Source organism: Martes martes, assembly GCF_963455335.1.
Source record: "Martes martes genome assembly, chromosome: 17".
Taxonomy (NCBI): Eukaryota; Metazoa; Chordata; class Mammalia; order Carnivora; family Mustelidae; genus Martes; species Martes martes.
The window spans coordinates 48,966,629-48,987,469 of NC_137905.1; the positions used below are offsets into that span (position 1 = coordinate 48,966,629).

The 20,841-nt window shown below is 55.6% G+C and overlaps 2 protein-coding genes across 5 annotated transcripts in view; one reads left to right on the top strand and one right to left on the bottom strand.

Moving 5' to 3' along the window:
* Window positions 1–2,043: 2,043 nt before the first annotated feature.
* VASP (vasodilator stimulated phosphoprotein) lies at window positions 2,044–14,928 on the top strand. 4 transcript variants are annotated; one of them, XM_080829471.1, is made up of 13 exons: window positions 2,044–2,365; window positions 9,168–9,339; window positions 9,446–9,611; window positions 10,678–10,771; window positions 11,272–11,321; window positions 11,469–11,707; window positions 11,861–11,961; window positions 12,536–12,587; window positions 12,743–12,779; window positions 12,985–13,030; window positions 13,203–13,293; window positions 13,890–13,947; window positions 14,071–14,928. In XM_080829471.1, the coding sequence occupies exons 1-13, from the start codon at window positions 2,361–2,363 to the stop codon at window positions 14,106–14,108; spliced, it is 1,149 nt and encodes a 382-aa protein (XP_080685597.1). In that variant the 5' UTR covers window positions 2,044–2,360; the 3' UTR covers window positions 14,109–14,928. The 4 variants fall into 4 exon arrangements, with proteins under 4 accessions (XP_080685597.1, XP_080685599.1, XP_080685598.1 ...); XM_080829473.1 differs by having other exon boundaries at window positions 12,746–12,779; XM_080829472.1 differs by having other exon boundaries at window positions 11,864–11,961.
* A 333-nt stretch (window positions 14,929–15,261) lies between these two features.
* Window positions 15,262–20,841, bottom strand: part of OPA3 (outer mitochondrial membrane lipid metabolism regulator OPA3) — a 69,845-nt gene continuing 64,265 nt past the window's right edge. Inside the window, exon 2 of the mRNA XM_080829476.1 lies at window positions 15,262–16,853. Within this exon, the coding sequence (XP_080685602.1) occupies window positions 16,459–16,853 (395 nt within the window). The 3' untranslated portion in view covers window positions 15,262–16,458. The remainder of the gene's footprint in view (window positions 16,854–20,841) is intronic.

Sequence of the window (20,841 nt, forward strand, 5' to 3'; positions counted from 1 at the left end):
TTTATTTGTTTATTTGACAGAGACAGCGAGAGGGGGAACACAAGCAGCAGGAGTGGAGAGGGAAAAGCAGGCTTCCCTCGGAGCGGGGAGCCCGATGTGGGACTCGATCCCAGGATCCCGTGATCGTGACCTGAGTGGAAGGCAGAGGCTTAACAACTGACCCACCCTGGTGCCCCTTGCCACCTGTTTTGTATGGCACCTGAGCTAAGAATGATTTTTACATTTTTAAAATGTAAAAATCCCGGGAAAAGGGAATATGTGAAAAACTATGTCTGATATGCCCCAAATGCTTACTATTTGGACCTTTATAGAAAACTTTGCTGGGACGCCTTGGGGGGGCTCAGTCAGTTAAGCATCTGCCTTCATCTCAGCTCATGATCTCAGGATCCTGGCATCCAGCCCCGCATCAGGCTCCTTGCTCTGCAGGGAGCCTGCTTCTCCCTCTGCCTGCTGCTCCCCCTGCTTGTGCGCGTTCTCTCTCTCTCTCTCTTTGATAAATAAATAAATAAAATCTTAAAGAAAAAAGAAAGGAAACTTTGCTGACCGAAGTGCAGGTGGCACACAAAAGCACTAGCTCTCCCATTTCACAGATGGGAAAGCTGAGCAACAGAGAGGGAGAAAAAAGTTTCCCGAGGTCACCCAGAACTGGAGTTCTCATTCTGCTGGATTGAGTGAGGTATAAAAACTGATCACGTCTACCCTTGTATCCAAAGAACTCACAGTTGAGGAGACACAGTGGGAAATAATCATAACCTAGGTGAATCAGTGTTCAAGATGTCCCAGAGCAGGGGAGAGAAGGGGATATTACTCAGTTCTTTAGAGAAGAATTAATGTCAGAGCACGGCCTCGAAGGATGAGGTGAAGGAGGTGAGAACAGCACCCAGGTAGAGGCCACGCTTGAATAAGGAGTGGGAAAGGTGATTCCCTTACCTGGTCAGCTGGGCCCTGTTCTTGGTTTTACACTCCTGCCTCGCATCCAGGCACCACTGTGATTCTGAGCCGTCAGGCAAGAGGGCTACGGCCCAGATTTATTCCTTACCTCCAGACCTCAGTTTACCCATTTGGGCACGTTGCACTGATGATTTCCCAGGCATGCAGCCCAAGCCTCGGGCCCCTGACCCCGGCCAGGTGGCGCTCTACGGGAGAGGAGTGGCCACTAGCGGCGTCACATGGGGCGGGGCCTGCGGGACCCGCTGCGGAAGGCTGGGAGGATGCTGGGGCTGAGCCCCAAACTGCCGCATGGGGGAGGGGGTTCCCAGGAGCCAGCACTAGGGTGGGTGCCCCTGCCTCCGCGCCTTCCTATTGCTGGATGATCCCGCCATCCTCTGCGGGCGAAACTGAGTCCCGGCGGAGCGTGCGTGGGGAGAGGTCTAGGGGCTTTATCCACACGGGAACCTGGGAGTCCCATCCCCACCCAGGTCCAGCGCTGCACCCCCACCCCCACCCCTCCGCTGTGAGTCAGCGGCCGGCCGCGCCCCCTCGGCCCACTTCCTCCTCACCTTCCCCGGGCGGGCGGGGGGCGGTGAGAAGGACCAGGCCCTCCCCGCCCATCCCCCTCCTGTGCTGGGGAAGGGAGGGTTCACCCCTTAATAACCCCTCATAAATTGGCACAGAAGAGAGACGTTGCGGGTCTGAAGATAGCATTTAAGGGACAAAATTTGAGAGAACCTATGCTTCACCAGAGGATCCTCTTCGCCCCCCCCCACCCCGCCCCTTCAAATTGAACAGAATGTGAAGAAGTGGAGAAATCGTTGGGGAGAGTGAGAAGAAATTGTGTCCCCATTAAGATCCTCCTAAGAATTTCCATCGTGGAAGAGAACGAGGAATCAGGAAGGATCCCTTACCCTCCACCAAATTTGCCCCCTAACTTGGGGGTGACCCTCGGCGTGCATCCCTATGCAATAATGTTGGGGAAGAGGTAAATAGCGGAAGTCTAGGGTTCCGCGTTGCCCTTTTAAGCGCCCTTCACCCCCCCCCACTGTCTTGAGGTGTCCGCGGCCCCTTTAAGGCGCAGGGCATTGTGGGTGCGGGGAGTGGAATTTTGGAACGAAATGTAGCGAAGAGAAGTACAGTAGTAAGAGTAACATTGTACCCGCCGCCGGCCGAGGGGGCGCGCCGCGGACGGGACGCCGCACCCCCTTTCTGCCGCAGGGACCCCGGATCAAACCTCCAGAGGGAGGAGGCGCCTGAGGACCCGCCCCGGCTCCGTCCACGTTCCCCCCAGGAAGCCGGACTCTATGGGGCGGGACCCTGGGGGAGACTGAGCAGAATCTGGAGCCAGCCCCGAACCCCTGAACCTTGAGCCAGGGGCGCCCCGGGAGCACCCACCCGTGGGTGCGCCGCTCTCCTGCTGAGCAGCCATGAGGTGAGCCTCGAACTGTCTCCAAACCCTTCCGCGCTCCGCGCGGGCTCCCCGCCCCGCCTTTGTCCCCCCTCCCCCAGCTTGCTCCGGGCTGGAATTTGGGGACAGGACACTGGGGGCCTGTGATTTGAGGCCGAGCCCCCTTGGACCAGTTCCAAATACTGACCACTTCGCCATGACTCCTAAGGCTGGGGGTGGTGCTTGGGAGGTTCTCCTGGGAGCCCTCAGATTTAGGGGCGCTCTGAGGACTCCCGAATTTCTTAAAGACTTTTCAGAGATCCTCCAAGTTGGCAGATACTCCCTGCATAGAGGCCAGGATTTACACAGGGCTCAGACTCCCCCCAAATCTTAACTTGGGGTCTGGGAGGGATGGGGGGACCGGTTTGGGGGTCCCTGGGACCTGGAAGAGAGATTTGAGACGTAGACCTTGGTTTGCTGGGTCTCCCTTTACGTGGCGCTGGAAAAAGCCTTACCAAGTGGGACCTCACTTCTTAACTTCGGGTACTTAACCCCCTAAATTTGGGGGGGGGCTCTCGTCCTCCTGTGAAGGTTGGTGCGGATGGACCCACGGATCCAGACGCAGCTTCAAGGGTCTGTTTGGGACTCCCCTCCCCCGCCGCTCCCCACCTACATTCTGCTTAAAACAAGCGGTGCCTAGGACCGAGCTCCTGCGCTCAGCGCGGAGGGCGGCTCCCCGGCCCGGGGCCAGAAGGGCGGCCCCTCGCCCCCACCTGTGCGGTCCTGGAGAGGGAGGGGGCGCGGCAGCTGGGAGAAGAGGGGCCTTTGTCTTCCTGACTCACCTGTCGAGACAGCTGGTGTGGGGGAGCGGGCCAGGAGCGCTGTGGGCCGGCTGCTTTCCCCACCACGCGCCTACCCCTCCTCTCACCACCACCCCCCTTGCTAGCCATCCGGAGCTGTGGGGTTGGGGCGGGGGCGCTGTAAAGCTTCAAGGTCATAGCCCTCTCCCCCTGGGACTCAGGCTTCCAAGACAGTTCCAGCTATCTTCCCAGGAATTTAATCCGGGGGGTGGGGGTGCCCAAAGGGGTTTTGTCTTACCCCGTCCTCCCTGGGAACTCCTGGGCTTACCTGAGGGCGGGGCCAGTGTGGGCTGGGGGGCCGGAGCATACCCTCCCCCATTCTCCCCTCCCCCCGGCCCCCCCATAATCTCTCCCCTGGGGACTGAGCCTGACAATACTATCTCCCTTCCTCCACTCTCTCGGGGACTTCCTGCCCCCAAAGCCCCCAGCTTGAGGGGGAGGCCCCCGAGGAGGACTGGGGATTAACCCCCTGGTGACCACATCCTCCCACTTTCCCCTTACGTTCTCATGCCTCTGCCCTCTGACATCAAGAGTGGCACTGGTTTTTATGACCATTAGACAGTCCCCTCCTCATGTGTTCCTCCTGATGTGAAAGTGTTGGAAAATTTGGAGCCAGGAGGCAGCCACTGACACCCTCAAGGTCTCCTGCCTATCCCCATTATAGCAACCTCTCTTCAAGGCCTGCCCTGGAGAGGGGGCATTTTTCGGGAGCGAGGCTCACTTCCCTCACCCTCTTCCCAGGGGACTCTCCTCTCCCACTGCTCCCCAGCCCCGCCCCTCGCCCCCCCCTCGCGTTTCCGGTCCCAGGCACCGTGGAAGGCGGATGGCGGATGTCCGAGTTAGTGCTGCCTCACTCACTGTGAGACCGTAAAAGGGCAGGAGCAGTGTCTGGGCCGGCCTCCCGCCTCCCCCTCCCCCAGTCCCGGAGGCCTTGGCCCTCCCACAGGGCCCCCCTACTGCTGGATGCGGCCAAACCTCCCACCTCCTGGGGGGTGGGCAGGAGTCCCACCAGAGGGTTACTTCCACCTCCCTGATGGATCTCCCCCGCCGATGGCCACACCCAACTTGCTGGGCTGTGCCCCCTCTTCCAGGACAGCTAGGATTCAAAGGACCCGTGCCCCTGTATGAGGACACCTGGGGAAACTGAGTCTCAAAGAGAGAAAGGTTTGCCCAGGACCCCTCAGCAGTTCACAGGCAGTTTTGAGGAAGGGGAGGGGACTGGGATCCTCTGATTTCTGTCTGGTTTGGCCAGGGACAGCCTTGGGGGCAGTTGGAAGACAGGATGTTAAAATGGAAAATTACAAGATATCGTTCTTTTTCTCCCAGTTTGACAAATATTTGTTGAGTGTCTGCTGTGTGCGGGACTCAGCTGGGATTCTGGGAAAGCTGAGAAAGGGGGCAGAGGTCTGAGGATCTCAGGGCAGAAGGGACTCAAGAAGTATTTGGGCCCATTTCTTTCCTCTTCCAGTAATGGTAATTATTGTTACCTTACATTTTTTTTTAAAAGAACAGTAAGAGACCATTTGATCAAACATCTACTCTGTGCCAGGCACTGTATTATTATGACTGTCCTCCCACCCCCACCCCCGTGCACGGGACAACTGAGGCACAGAGAAATTAAGTAAATCACCTATTAAACTCAGTTTGGAAGTAGGCAACTCCGGATTTGAATTTAGGGCGGTCTCCAGACGATTATGCTATGACAGAAAAAGGAAAATAAAACCACACGTAACATGGTTTTCTCTATATGAACACGGACGATACTGCAGATAAGCAAAAAGAACCCTTTAGCTTCCTGTTCATTTGTGGGGAAACTGAGGCTTATTCGGGAGGAGGGACAAGAGTGAACCCACAGAAAACCAAAGACCCTAGATCTGGTTCCTTACCCAGGCTTGTTGCAAAGACTTGCAGTCGGGAAGGGTTGGAGTTGTGGGGTGAATTACAAGTTTGATGGGCTCAAGAGGCTGTGGGCTAAATCCCGAGGCGGGGGAATTGAAGGGGGGAGGGAAGGGCCAGCCTCTAATCTGGAAGGCTTGAGTAAACCAGAGTGACTATGCTTGATTGCCTCCAGTGATGAGAAACCCTCTTCCTCCTGTTTTGACGCTTAGCTGCGGGAGCAAGAGTCTGTGCCAAGTTCCAGGTTCTGAGCTTAGGGTTTTTCTTATCGCTTTATATCCTTACAGCAAACCCAGTGAGTTCTGGTTTCCAGGGCTGGAAACTGCAGCTCAGAGACGTGCAGCCCGGTAGCAAGGGAGTGACTTGCACCCTTTGTCATCCGCCACATGTTTGAAGAGTTTTCCAGAACATAGGGACTTCTGGGGGGAGGTGTGGGGTCCTGGGTTGGCTGGGAGTGAAGGCTCTCTCTCTCCTGTCAAATCCAGGGGGAAGCCCATGGGAATCAGGCGCACCCCTGGTTCGGACCCGCTCCTTGCTTCCTGGGCTGTGGGATTTTTCCATTCAAGCTTTTGCCTGGTTTAGAGTTGTATTTTTTGAACCTAAGTAATGAATTAGTGTTTTCTAGGTAATACCTGCCCCGTGGTTGAAAAAGAAAAAAGAAATAAGCAATTCAAAAGGGTAAACAGCACAAAACATCCATTTCCTCCCTCCTTCCTCAGGCAGCCCAGTGGCGGGTGGGGGCCCTCCTCTGAGGCAGCTACGGGTTGCCTCTTGAGAAGCAACCTCTGCCTAAGTCACCCCACCCCCCCCCAACACCCTCCCACCCGCGTGCGGATGTATTTATATCCCCTCACCTCTTTTTTTTAAACCTCTGATCCACACCAGTTTCTACCTCGCCTCTTAAAAAATTCAGCTTAGCTGTTCCCTCATCTTTTTTTTTTTTTTAAGATTATTTATTTATTTATTTGACAGAGAGAGAGAGATCACAAGCAGACAGAGAGGCAGGCAGAGAGAGAGGGGGAAGCAGGCTCCCTGCCAAGCAGAGAGCCCAATGCGGGACTCGATCCCAAGACCCTGAGATCATGACCTGAGCCGAAGGCAGAGGCTTAACCCACTGAGCCACCCAGGTGCCCCTGTTCCCTCATCTTTAAATGAGGTTAAGCACTTGGGTAGACCTGGGTTCAAATTTGAGCCCCTCTGCGTTCTTGCTGAATGACACGGGACAAGCGTCTTCACCTCTCTGTGCCACGGCTGCTCCTCTGTGAAAAGGGTGGGCACCAGAGCCCACGCCATGAGGTCACTGGCAAAGGGGGGGCCCGGTGCCTAAAACAGTGTCTGGGACGAAAAGCTAACCCATGAACGTCAGCACCTTCGTGGAGAGTTTTTCCCTTTAACCATGAACAACTAAGTGGCGAAGGCGTACCTACTGTGTATCGGGCACCCTTCTGGGTTGTGGGGACACAGCTGGAAACAGAAAGAATCTCTGCCCTGACAGTTTGGTAGGGGAGACAGGGGTCCGACAGGCAGGATCCTTGCTGTGACATATGGATCAGGACCAGAAGGAGGGGTTTTCCCAGATAGGGTAGTCAGGGAGGGCTTCTCAGAAGAGGTAACATGTAAGTGGAGACCCAAAGGTGGTGAGAATACAGGTTGAGGAAGAAAAATGCACAGGCCTGAGGGGGTAATCTGTCTGGCAGTGTTGAAGGAGCAGCGTGGAGGCCAGTGGGGCTGGAACAGAGAGGGCCGTGGGGCTGGAACAGCAAACTTGAGGGAGGGAAGGGATGAGATCAGAGATCACACAGCTCACGCAGACCACAGAGAGAACTTGGCTTTTATTCTGCGGGGAGCCACGGGAGCTTTCCGAGAAGAGGAGGGACACGGTCTGACTTGTGTTCCAACAGGCTCCTTGTGCTGTAATGGGGACATTGTGGCCTGGAGAGGGGCAGGACCAGCCTGGGGTCACTCAGCAGACGCCCAGTTCTCCAGCCAGGCCAGACACTCAGCAGGGCAAGTCTGCTTGGGAGAGCAAAGTGCAGCCAGGGTGGAGTAGCAACTCCAGCCCCGGGCTCCCGGCCAGAGTCTGCCCTGGGTGTGGGTGGCAGGTGTGGGCGAGGTCCTAACCCTGCCCTGCCAGGGGCACTGGGAGCCAGAAACAGTCCCCGCGGCTACACTTGTCTGGAAACAGCACCTGAAATCGGGGTAGGGCCCACGTAGTCTCCGGCGGTGAAGACTGAGGACCTGGGAGCCAGATGGCCCCGGGCTCAAATGCTCGCTCTGCTGCTTACCAGCTGTGTGATCCTGGGCAAGTCACTCAACCTCTCTGGGCCTCCAGTTACAGTCCTCACTTGCAAAACGAAGGTGAAATAGGGCCCAACTTGGAGGGCTGCAGTGAGAATAAAATGAGTGTCTCTGGAAAGGGCTTAGAGCGCCCGACTAGCCCAGTAAGAGGGAGGTGCATCAATTGTATAAACTTATGGGGAGGAACGGGGGCGGGGGCGGTGCTCAGCTTCCTGGCCTAGGAACCAGGAGCTGGGTCTGCTGAGGGGCTTTTCCTGTCCTGCCTTTTACAACGCTAGCGTCACACCCCAGCCCCCAGCGCCGGCCCAGACAGAGCCACTGCCCCTGCCCGGTATAATTTATCTCCCCGGAAACCCCTGACCACCAACTTCCTCTTTTCAGGAAAAAGTCTGCTGGGGGTTGGGGTGGGGTGGGGACCAGTGCTTCCCCCTGGTCTGTGTGTGACCTTGGGCAAGTCACTTCCCATCTGGAAGCCTGGGTTTCCTCATTGGGGGAGGGGGCTTGACACCAGACCAGAAGGACTGGTGGGGGCTCCCCAGCGGGGCGTGTTCGGAGTGCCGTGAAAGGGATGCTGACAGTTACTAAGCACTCGGTATGTGCCAGGCACTGTGCCAAGAGCTTTCTGTGCCCAGACTCCATTTATCCCTCCCACTGCCCTGCGAATCGGCTGGAAGACCCCCACTTTGCCGGCCAGGAAGAAGAGTTACGCGTGGGTGGGAGGGTGGCTTCCCTGAGTCACATGGAGTAGGCATCTCAGTGAGGATTTGAACCCAGGTCTGTTGCTGTGAGATCCTGAACTCTGAACCAGTTTCCTGACCCCTCCCCGCCAAGCCTGAGTCAGATGACGCTTTCTCCAGGAAGGCCTCCCTGACCCCCAGTCCAGGGCAGGTGCTCCTTCTGGGCACCCCAGCCCTGGCCTTGGGTTGACACTATCTGGGGACGGGACCGTCTCCTGCCCTGGAGGGCGGGGCCAGGGCTGTCTGGATCATTGCCCAAGACCTCGGCTTGACAGAGCAGGGAGTGTCTGCTGATGGCCGCTGGTGCCCCGGGGGAGCCGGATGGATGGGGCGGAAGAGCCTGGGATCTAGCATCCATGCCCAGCGTCCTGCAGACCTCACCCTTCCCCTCCCTGAGCCTTGGCTTCCTCTTCTGACCTGAGCAGGGAGTGGGGGCTGGGGACGGGTCAAGCACCCTGGCAGAGACAGGGAAACCAAGTCTGAGAGCACCAGGCTAGTCCCCAGTGCTGCCCGGAACTCCTGCTGGGTCCCCACTGTCCGGCTTCTGAGTCCCCTCATCCAGCTAGCTCACCTGTGCTCCTCTGCATCTGTCCGTCCGTCTCCCAACTCTGTCTTCCTCCATCTGTCTGTCTGTCTTACTCCCTTCCGTGCTTGTCTGTCTCTCCAGGCCCTGCCTTTCCGATTTGTTCCCGGTCTGTCTGTCTCTGTCTCTCCCTTCTACCCTGTCCCCCCACATCCGTTTGTTCATATGTTTGTCTCTTCCCGTCTGTCTGTCTGACGCTTCCTCTCCCTCATGTTCCCAGTTTGCCTGTGTTTCTGTCTCCCTTCCAGTCGGTCCCTGTCCCACCTGTCAGCTTCTCTCTCCCAGGCTCTGCTTGGTCTCCCCATCCGCCTGTCTCTGACCTTCTCCCCTCTCAGGGTGTCTGCCTCCCCCTCACATGCCGGGAAGCCCTGAGTGTCCCTGGGAGACCCAGATGCAGGTGTTGGGCCCCTTGGAGGGTGGGGGCCGTGCTCCCCTCTGCTAACCCGCCCTTGGCCCTGCTCCCCTCCCCGCAGTGAGACGGTTATCTGCTCCAGCTGGGCCACTGTCATGCTTTACGATGACAGCAACAAGCGATGGCTGCCGGCAGGCACGGGCCCCCAGGCTTTCAGCCGCGTCCAGATCTACCACAACCCCACAGCCAATTCCTTCCGGGTGGTCGGCTGGAAGATGCAGCCGGAACAGCAGGTGAAGCCTCTGCCCCCCTCTCCCTGTGGCCTCCCTCTCCCTCTGTGGCCCCCGGCCCCCACCCCTGCAACCCGGCATCCTCATCCATCTTTCCCCTCCTGCCAAGGTGGTCATCAACTGTGCCATCGTCCGGGGTATCAAGTATAACCAGGCCACCCCCAGCTTCCACCAGTGGCGCGACGCCCGCCAGGTCTGGGGCCTCAACTTCGGGAGCAAGGAGGACGCGGCACAGTTCGCGGCAGCCATGGCCAGTGCCCTAGAGGCACTGGAAGGTGAGTGGGGAGGGGCTCCAGAGCCCTGCCTGGGGGCTGCCGCTTTACCACCCCCAAATCACCCCTTGTTCTCTTTAATTGCTTCTGCACTGCTCCCCCGGGAGAAATCCAATGAGAACTTTGTCAAGGCTCCTGTGTGCCCCTCATGCACCCGGGCGTAAAACGCACGATTCCTAAAGGGATGTGTCTACACACACACATTCCCAGGGGCCCGCCTCCTCAATCCAGATCTGGATCCGGGTCCTTCCAGCCTCCGGAAGGCCCCTGTGCCCTTTCTCTAGGTAGCTGTTGTAGTGATGGTCATGGATTAGTTTTCTGGCTTCGCTCTTAAGATAGAGATCGCCAGTTGGGATTTCTTAAACGTGAGCACGCACAGGCATCCCCGGGGCAGGTGCGTGAATGCAGATTCTGGTTCGGTTGGGCCCCGGGTACGGCCCAAGCCTCTGCATCTGTAACCCGGGCCCTGGTCATAAGGCTGTCCGTCCAGACTCTGAAGGGCGAGGCTTTAGGAGACCATGGGGCATCGAGGGTCTGGGAGGGGCTGCTGTCAGACTTCTCACCTGCCCAGTGGCAGAGTTGTTTGCTTTCTGGGGCAGGCTCCTCGCCAGTGGGGAAGGGCTTGCTCGGCTGGGGGCACGGAAGAGTACGGTGGGTGGTTCAGGTTGTGGGGGGAGGAAGAGACTCCCAACCTTTCAAGCATTCATGGGCTGGGGTCCAAGTGTCGGAGACACTGCTTAAGAGCCCTGATGCTAGAAATCAGCCTGAATTGGTCTTGTTCACACAAGCTCTGGTCTGCAAGGCGTGGGGCAAGTGACTGTGGGCTTCTGCTGGGAGTCATCACAGCACCGGCCCCATTTCTGCGCAGACAAGGGAGGCGGGTGCCCACCCTCATCCCGCACCCAGGCCTGACCTGCGTCCCACACTGTAGCCCCAGGGTCAGGGTCCTGGAGGAAGGAGGAAGCGAGCGCCTCTGGGAGGGATTCCTGGGAGAGCTGAGGGAGAGTGTCACGGGGTGGGGCAGGGTTCTGGGGTTGACTCACCATGCTTTTCTACTCTCGCCTTCCAGGAGGGGGGCCCCCGCCACCCCCACCACCTGCGGCACCTTCCACCTGGTCTGTCCAGAATGGTCCCACCCCAGAGGAGGTGGAGCAGCAGAAAAGGTTGGGGCCAGCCCCTGGGTGGAGAACCTTACCAGCACCAGCGTTCTGGGATGTTCCAGAACCCCTGGCTCCCAGAGTGTAGAACGCTCCAGCGTTCACTTTCCACAATGTTCCTGCTACTCCCTGGGGAGCTAGAAATGAAGGGCTTTCAGAAAACCCCACCTCCAGGAGTCTGAGTAACGCCCCCACTCAGAGTTGCAGAACCTTCTGACCCCCTCCAGCCCTGGTCCTCCACGTACCCCGAGTCCAAAAGTTGGTTGCTTAAAAGGTCTGGGGCATTTTGTAATTCCCATGTTCCTGACAGTCTGATGACTCGAACGCTCACATCTCGGTCCCACCCTGTCCCTGCCCTTCCCCCCCATCTCTTTCCTGGGACCCTGGGGGAGGAAGGCAAGGGCGGGGATTGGCAGTCCGCCTCCCTGGAGACCTGGGAGAGGAGCTGGGAGGTTGCTGGCCATCTTGGGGCCCTGAGTGATGGCCGTTCCGTCACCCCTTCTCAGGCAGCAGCCGGGCCCGCCAGAGCACTTGGAGCGCCGGGTCTCCAATGCAGGTGATGACTGCTTGGTGGCCTTGGGGGTATGGGGTATGGGGGACGGGGACCCGGGGTGGGGGGGGCTCCCTGAGGAGGGGCGCGCCAGCTGGATAGTAAGGAGTGAGGCTCCTCTCTTAACACCCTCCTTTTCTGTGTTTCTTCCAGGAGGCCCACCTGCTCCCCCGGCTGGGGGACCACCCCCACCGCCAGGACCTCCTCCTCCTCCTGGTCCCCCCCCACCCCCTGGTGCCCCCTCAGGGGGCTCGGCTGCAGGGCATGGAGCAGGGGGAGGCCCGCCTCCTGCACCCCCTCTCCCCACAGCACAAGGCCCCAGTGGTGGGGGAACAGGGGCCCCCGGCCTTGCGGCAGCCATCGCTGGAGCCAAACTCAGGAAAGTCAGCAAGGTGAGGGGGCCACGCCAGGCAGGATGTGGGGTGACGGCTCTGATGGAATAATGGGATGAGGCCAGAGTTGCTGGGGATGGGGGCATCACAGGAGGGCTGGAGGGGGCCAAGAAGCCCACCCATAAAGCCCCCTCCTCTTTGTAATTTCTCCAGCAGGAGGAGGCCTCAGGGGGGCCCTCAGCCCCCAAAACAGAGAGCACTCGGAGCACGGGTGGGGGGCTGATGGAAGAGATGAACGCCATGCTGGCCCGGAGGTAAGCCTGAGCCTGGAGCCATCAGTGCCTTGGAAAGCTCTGGAAAGAAACCCCTCAGACCCGCAGTTAGCACCTGGAGATTCCAGTTCAGTAGGGCGAGGCTGGGGGAGGGCTCAGATTCCGGCTTGGTCTGTTTCTTTGGGTGAAAGTTCCCTCTTTGACAGGCAGATTTGGGTATAATGCTGGAGATTCCATTCTCCTGAGATGGCTGAGGTTTGGAACCACCGAGGTAGCCTCCAGAATGTTCTGAAACCCAGAATTCTAGGACCTCAGGAGGTCTCCCCTTAGGAGAGCCTGCCTCAGAATCTTGGAAACTCCGATCCCCAGAATCCCAGCCGCCTGAGACAGAGACTTCCACCCTTAGAATTTTGTGATTCCTAAATGAGAGAATCGTAAACCCCCACCCTAGTTGGAGAGCGGCACTCTTCGGTGACTTCTAAGACTCCAGTTTCTTTAGCCTTGGAGAATTCCAGAACTCTACACCTTAGACTCCACCTTTCTAGAACTCTGGTAAGAATTACTGAGTGGCTGAGGGAGGGCTGAAGTCATCTGTTTTTGCCTGTCCCTCCTGCAGAAGGAAAGCCACACAAGTTGGGGAGAAACCCCCCAAGGATGAATCTGCCAATGTGAGTTAGGGGCTCTTCCTGCCATCCGCACCTTAGGCCATACCATTCGGGCAGGGCGACTGGGGAGGGCCGGGGGTGCGCTAGGAATGGGCGGGGTTTGAAGCCGGAGGAGGAGAATGAGCCCTCGGTCTCATGACAGTTTTATTTCCCACCAGCAGGAGGAGCCAGAGGCCAGAGTCCCAGCCCAGAGCGGTGAGTGAGCCAGTCTACCCTGCAGAAACTAAGAGTCTCAGGGTGCCCTATTCTCACCGGGAATGCCCCCCGATGGGGGGAGTCTGTGCAAACAAAGATGGGAATTCGAGTCTCCTAAGAAGGTTCTTGGAATAGGGACTGATGGGGCTGGGGGGGAAAGATGGAGGTGGGGCCTGATCTTCCTGATTCGTCGCCTTTCCCCCAGAACCTGTGCGGAGACCTTGGGAGAAGAACAGCACAACCTTGCCGAGGTGGGCCATCCACGCTGGGGCCCCACCCCCCCTATAAATAGGAGGGATTTGCCAAATTTGTGTACCTTTCCTTGTAGGAAGGAGCACAATGGGACCCCTGGACCGGGAAGCAGGGGATCCTGACCCGTCTCTCTAACCTCATTTTTGTTCCAAATCACACCGACTCTCCTAGGATGAAGTCCTCTTCTTCCGTGACCACTTCTGAGGCCCATCCCTCTACACCCAGCTCCAGTGATGAGTCAGACCTGGAGAGAGTGAAACAGGTAGCTTGGGGAGGGGCCCCGAGGTGAAGTTTGGGGGCCAGAAAGGAGCCACAGGAAAAAAGGAGATCTGGGTCCAAACTCTTAACACCAGCCTGCCCTGGGATTCTATGAAAAGGCCTCAGAGACCTCAGTTTTCCAGCCTGAGAAAGGGAGAGATTGAATCAGAGCAGGGAGGACACACATACCACAACTCCTTTTCCTGTGCTGGGGACAGACTTTACTCATCCACCACTGCGCTCATTCCGGATGAGCACCCAGAGTCCTTTCCAGCACACCAGACCCAGACAGCCAGCACCAACTGGAATTGGCAAGAGACTGGATTGTATTTCCCAGCCCTGGTACTGGATGCTCTCCAGTCCTTTTCATCTGGCTCCAAGGATCCAGAATTTTCCCCTAGAATTCTCCAGTTACTCTGTGGCCTTATCAGTGATGTCACTATGCGTGTTTGTTGTGTGTGTGTGTGTGTGTGTGTGTGTGTGTGTGTATAGGGCAGGTCTTGAACCTTCTGCCTCTGGCCCTTCCGTCATTAAGAGGGGGCAGCTTCATTTCTGCAGTCCAGGAGCCCTTTCTGATTGGTTGTACCCCATTATTTCCAGGAGCTTCTGGAAGAGGTGAGGAAGGAACTACAGAAGGTAAAAGAGGAAATCATTGAAGGTGAGGTTGTTTTTTATTTTAAGCATATATTTTGGAGGCATTGCGCCTTCTGGAAGGGCCCCGTGTTGGAAGGGAAGGAGGAAGAGGCACTGCCCCTGATCTCTGGCCCTTGTTTCCTTCCAGCGTTTGTCCAGGAGCTGAGGAAGCGGGGATCTCCCTGACCACAGGGCCCCAGAAGATCCCATATCTCCTTTCTGCACACCCGCCTGTTACCCCGCTTTCCCTGCCTCGACTTGACTTGGAATCGGCTGAAGACTACACAGGAACGCATCCTCCCCACTCCCCCTCCTACTTGGAAAATTCCAAAGGGGTGTGGCTTCCTTGGTCCCCCACGCCCACACCCATACTGGCTGCTGATTGGCTGGGGAGGCCCCCGCCCTTTGCTCCCTTTGGTCCTTCCCCTCCGCCATCCCCTTGGGGCTGGTTCCTCTGCTGGGGATGTACCAATTAACCCCACAGTCAGGGGGAAGGAAGGAGGGAATTTCACATTCCCTTGTTCTAGATTCACTTTAACGCTTAATGCCTTCGAATTTTTGTTTTTTTTTTAAGAAAAAAAAGTATATATATATATTTAGGTTGGGGGGAAGGGAAATTTTGTTTCTCTTTGGTTTTGATAAAATTGGGGTGTGGGGAATTTTTAAATGCTGTACCCCAGGCTTGTCCCATTGGGGCAGCTATTTAAGGGGGGGGGATGGCCTACCAGGCTGGGGGCACCTCCCCTACCCTCACCCCAGGGAGCTCCCTTCCCTTTGGCTCCTTCCCCTTTTCTATGAGGAATTAAGATGCTATAACTTTTTGGAACCTCAGTTTTTTGGTTTTTTATTTGGGTAGGTTTTGGGGTCCAGGCCATTTTTACCCCCTGGGGAAAATAAGATGAGGGAGAAAGGAAAAGGGGAGGAAACTTCTCCTCTCCCACCTTCACCTTTAGCTTCTTGAAAATGGACCCCGACGGAATAAATCTGCCAGTTTTTTATAAATGTGAAGATTGCTGGATTAATTCAAAGGGCTGCTCTGATGAGGATGGGGGCTGCCCCTCCCACAGTAATCCACCTTCCCCTCCTCTTGCTCCTTCTCACCCTGTACCTGTTCCAGTTCCCAGATCTACCACCCTGAGAAAGCTAAGGACAGTCCCTCGCTGTGTGGCATTGGGCAAGTCCTTTTGCTACCCCCAGGCCTCAGTTTCCCCATCTGGGAAACAGCTTCTAGGATGACTCTGCCCAGTTCCTGTGGGAATCCTCCCAGCCTCTCTGCTAAAACCAATGAGCCTTGTACCCATTTTGCAGATGTACACCATGCTTCTCAGACACATTCTTACAGATGACTTCTTTACCCCCAGAGTGCCTTTAATTGTGAAACTTACAGTTTTAAAAAAATTAGAATTCAGAAATGACAGAGCTCATACACACCCCCTTTGGTGGTTCAGTGGGTTGGCAGGGCATAGATGGGGTAGCTAACCTTGCCTGGTTGGAATTTTCCATTTGGATGGGGGTGGGGAACTTCAGGGCTGTGGGGCAGGTTGTCCCACTGGAGGAAGCCTTTGTAGGAAGGAAGGTGAGGGTGGGCTGGGCGATGGGTCTGAAGGCAAGAAGGAATCCCTGAGTACTCCAGAGCAGGTTCGGATGGGAGATGGGGGGGTGACAGGTGCCCCACGAGGTAGGGGAACAGGTGGGGGATTCCTTTGAGGGGCCAACAGAGGACAGTGGACAAGGACAACAGTAGGTCCAGAACTTGAGACAGGTAAACAAAGCTAAGACCAAAACACAATGGTTCATCCCTAGGCACCACCAATTTTTCTACCCCGGAGGACCAACTCCAGTTGGAACAGATCACAGAAGTGGGGGGGGGGGCTGCACAGCTTTTCCGTGTGTTATGGCACAGACTAAAGGGGCGGGGGCTATCTGTTGGGATGACCAACTGAGGTACCAATGGATGGTGGTACAGTCCACAGGGGGGACTCAAGCTAAGACACTCCCCAGAAGGATCCTTGTCTGCCCCCTCCAAGTGAGATAGATGGAAAATGACCGGGTCTGCGAGTCCCCTGGGAGTTTGCATTTTCCTTACAATGGTCTTTGCCAATGAAGAAGGGGGAGAGGGTGTTCTGGTGTAATGGATGGGGGGGCGGGAAGCCACTCACATGGGTGGAAGTGTGACGGAATGAGTTAGCTAGGTCCATGTGTCCTGCTGGCCCATCTAGTAGTGGGTGGGTGGGAGCCAGGGGAAGACAATGTCTTTCCATGACACAGCGCTGAATCAGTGGACTGGGAAGGCAGGGGGACTGTTGGAACGTTCCACCCACGAGTGAGTGAAGTCCCTGTGGAAGGTACCACCGGGCAAGTTAGTTGGGACGTGACCAAAAAGCCCAGTGGCCCCAGCCCCCCTCCAGCCTCCCTTATGCCCTTAAAAGGACCGGGTGGTATTAGCTGGGCCGGTTCAGGAAGGGACAGTGTGGACAGGAGGAGGTCACGTCAGACACCAGAGCCACATCGAAGACCAAGGTCCCGCGCGCGGCCCTTATTCCTTGGGCGGTGCCTCGGGCGCTGCCGGGGGGTCCCGGGCGCAGAGCTGGGCGCGCACCTCCCGCATCTGCGCCCGCAGCTCGTCCACTGCGCTCTGCAGCGCTGCCGCCTGCACGCGATCCTGCAGGGCCTCCAGCGCCAGCGCCAGGTGGTCCACCTCGTCCCGCATCGTGCTCCAGGCGGCGTGCCGGTCTGTCTCCTTGCGCCGCTGCTGCGCCTGGTGGCGCCAGTACTCCAGCACCAGGCAGCCGCAGGCCACCACGAAGATGGTGGCCTCGCCCAGCAGCTCGGCGCCCAGCTCCGCGGCCGCATTCTCGTTCAGCGGCTTGACGGCTTGCATACTGAAGCCCATGAGGCGCATCTTGGTGCGCATCTCCGCCCAGTGGTACACTGCGGGGGAAGAGGGGTAAGGGATCTTTGGCGCGGGAGCCGCGGCAATCCCCGCTCCTCGACGCCTCGGTGTCCGGGCCGGAGCAATGGGCACACGGCAGCCAGAATCGCCGGCGTTAGGGAGTGGGCGCCTTCAAGAGGACCGGCGCGGGGGCGGAGGGCGTCATCTGGCCTGGGATGGCCCGGAGGGCATCTTTTGAAAGCGTCCAGTAGATTCTGGCGAGCAGCCAGGCATGAGAAATGCTGCTCTGTAGGGAAGGCCCTGAATGGGGGCCGCACCTCGGGGGTGGGGTGGGGGTTGTCACAGATCACCGGCAGGTGTAAAACTTGCTGCTTCAGCTCCTTCCCCAGCGCGCTCGAGGGCCCTCCAGGCTCCTCCTCTCCTCCCCTGAAGGTGGCGCTGACACTCGCGGACTCCCGACGCGCGTCAGCTGCGGGGTTTGGGGCTTAAGCCAGGCTGTGCTAACTTCTTTACCTAATCACTTATTCAGGTGCATAAGGGCTGGGATTGTTGTCATCGTCCATAAACACAACACAAGCACAACACAGATGTTGAAACCCGAGTCACTCCAGGAATCACTAATATCCATCCATAGACAAGTAATTGCTGACCGAGAAAATACGGGTCCTCGGGCTCATTAAGGGAGGAACTTACGGAAAACATCTTCTACTTCTCCCCTGCCACGGCAACCAGCCTGACATGATTGCCTTTCCTTCCTTTTAGGTAGAAGAGTAACACATGCACGTGGGGGGAATGATTTAGACCACAGGCAAGGGGCTAGACTGAAAAACCCAAGCCCGCCTTCCCACCTCCACCTTCAGTCCTGCTCCCACTCCCACCACTTCTGGTCCTTTCTGCATTGATTACTTCCAGCTTATCACCACGATGCCAAATAACAAGCTTATACCTCCATTTCTTGATTTACTAAGTTGAATTTTTAAAAAATATTCTGTTTTGATTGTTCTGCTCCGACCTGCCCCTTATGTGACTTTATCACCAATTTTGTATCCTCTCCTTCCCCCGCTCTCAGCTTTCACGAGTGAGTTAAATTTAAGCTACTTTTTTACTGTTTATTGGTAATCTTTGTCATTGTAGATAATATGCCTATTGCCTGAACTTCCTGCCAAGTGTACCCATAAGTATATTAACTGCCCTACTCTACCCCCCAACTCCCCCCTTCTATGGTCAGTGCCCCATACTATTACTGTTACATTGCCACCGTGTCTGTCTGTCTGTCATTATTTGAGAGAGAGAGAGAGAGCAAGCACAGAGGGAGAAAGAGAAGCAGACTGTCCGCCGAGCCGGAAGCCCATCGTGGCGCTCGATCCCAGGACCCCGAGATCACCACCACCTGGGTCAAAAGCAAGCCACTTAACTGACTGAGCCACCCAGGTGCCCTGCCATAGTGTCTTTCTAAGGTTAAAATAAGTCTTCAGTGCTTGGTCCACAGACTGAGTCTGAAAATGAAAATATAGAGCATGTATATAATTAAGGTTATGTAAATACTAATCACTGGGAACCCATAACGTAGATGTAATTTTGTTTCTGCATTCTGAAGCAGTCACATTAATTGGTGGCTCTAAACATTGCTACATGTCATGTCACATTTTTAGTCTTTTCATAGTTATTTTTTATATATTTTTTCCTTTTTATTTTTAAAAGATTTTATTTATTTATTTATTTGTCAGAGAGAGAGAGAGAGTGCACGCACAAGCAGGCAGAGTGGCAGGCAGAGGCGGAGAGAGAAGCAGGCTCCCTGCTGAGCAAGGAGCCTGATGCGGGACTTGATCCCAGGACCCTGGGATCATGACCTGAGCCGAAGGCAGTGGCTTAATCGACTGAGCCACCCAGGTGTCCCTCATACTTATTTTTATTTATTTGTTTGTTTGTTTGTTTATGTAGACTCCATGCCCAATATGGGGCTTGAACTCACTACCCTGAGATTAAGAGTTGCATGCTCTTCTGACTGAGCCAAGCAGGTGCCCAGTCTTCTCATATTTAGAGTTTTATTTTACCATATGAAGCTTTTAGTTTTCTCTAGACTGGTTTCTCACCACAAATGCTGGATGTGATCCACCAATGCCTAGCTGACCATGTGACCAAGCTCTTTGCTCCTATTCTCTCTCTCTCTCTCTCTCTTTTCTCCCTGCATTCTCTTTGATAGTCAGCTGTAGACCCGTGAGCTATTTTCTGGGCTGCAGAGGGGCCGTCCTCTCATCCTATCTTCACATTGCTCTCCTTCACACTGTTCCTCCTCTCGAGGAACCGACTCTTCATGGAATTCCGCCCTAGGTTGGCTGAAGTCTCTCCCTAAGTACCTTTCTCAGAAAGGGTGCTTGGTACCCTTGAATCTTTGCATATTTGAAATAATTTTTTCCACGTTCACACTGGACTAGATGATAGTTTTTAGGTCAGAATTACCGGTTCAAAAATCATACTCCTTGGGGACTGGGGGGGCTCATTGGGTTACGCACATGCCTTAGGCTCAGGTCCTGATCCCAGCCTCAGGCTTCCTGCTCAGCGGACAGCCTGCCTCTGCCTCTCTGCTGCTCCCCCTGCTTGTGCTCACTCTCTCTATCCAATAAATACATAAAATCTTAAGAAAAACAAAAAACAAAAAAGACAAAGCCATATTCCTCAACAGTTTGGAGACCTTCATTACCTGTAATGGGCAGACAGGCTTTCTTGTCATCCCTGTGGCACTGACATTGAACCAGAATGGGCCTATGAGTGAGTTTCTCTTATTTTATACCCTTCTATCGGAACCCTGTTTCTCTCTTTAGTCCTGGGGATTTTTTTTGTCCATGCATCTAAGGATTAACCTTACCCAAACAGAGATCTGGTCTTTACCCTTGGAATGTCCTGCCAGATAAGACATCTTTGTTCACCTGGAGCCCTGGGCCAGGCCAGATAATCTATACTGGCAATGTAATTTATGGTGGGGGCTTTGGGCCAGGTGGTATCAGCTCAGCCTTTGGAAGGGCTAGAAACTAAAGGTCAGCCACACAGGTGGTAAATCTGGTCTATATGTCCCATCCCCACTACAACCTCCGGATGCCACGGCTCAGGGGAACTTCCCTGGCTGGCAATATTCCGTATGTTTATTACTCATTGTTGCTGGGAGAAGTTAGTGCTGTCCATGACTCCAAGGGGAGAGGATGGCCAGAAGCTCGCACTTGGAATTCTCCTGGGCTGTGCTCTCCATGTCTCTTCCCTTGGCTGATTGTAATCTGTATCCTTTCACGGTAATAAACTGTAAGGAGGGGTATAACAGTTTTCAGGGAGTTGTGTGAGTCCTTCTAGCAAGTTATCGAAACTGGGGGTTGTCATGGGGTCCCCCCCGAGCTTGCAGCTGGTGTCAGAAGTAAGGGTGATCTTAATGGGCCCCTCACTTTGTATATCTTATGCATTTCCTGCTCTCCGTTTCCCCTTTATATCTTCTGGAACTCGACCCCATTTGAGGCGCCACCTGCACTGACCCTCCAGGCCTCTAGATGTCTCCTTGTTTTCTTCACCCTTCCTCCTTCCTCCAGATCCTGGTAGCTTTCATTCACTTCTCCTTTCAGATCACCCAGCAGTTTCAGGGGGATTTGGCAACCATATTTGTGATTTTCATTGTCTTTCCTTATCAAAACATGGTATTATAGAAGATCCAAACATGCAGACAAGTTCAGAGTCGCCATTCGCTTCTATCACATCGACATCTTGATAAGTGAGCTAAGTGAGAACTCCGGGCATGTGGGCCCATCGTGTTAACTGGAAGTTAACAGAGTGAGAGAGCATGAGAGGGGAGGTCAGAGGGAGAAGTAGACTCCCCATGGAGCTGGGAGCCCGACGCAGGACTCGATCCCAGGACTCTGGGACCATGACCTGAGCCAAACGCAGTCGCCCAACCAACTGAGCCACCCAGGAGCCTCTGAATTAATTTTTAAATGAGCAGCAGACATCTTGTGATAGAAGTGTGTTGGTTTCTTTGACCCTGAACTA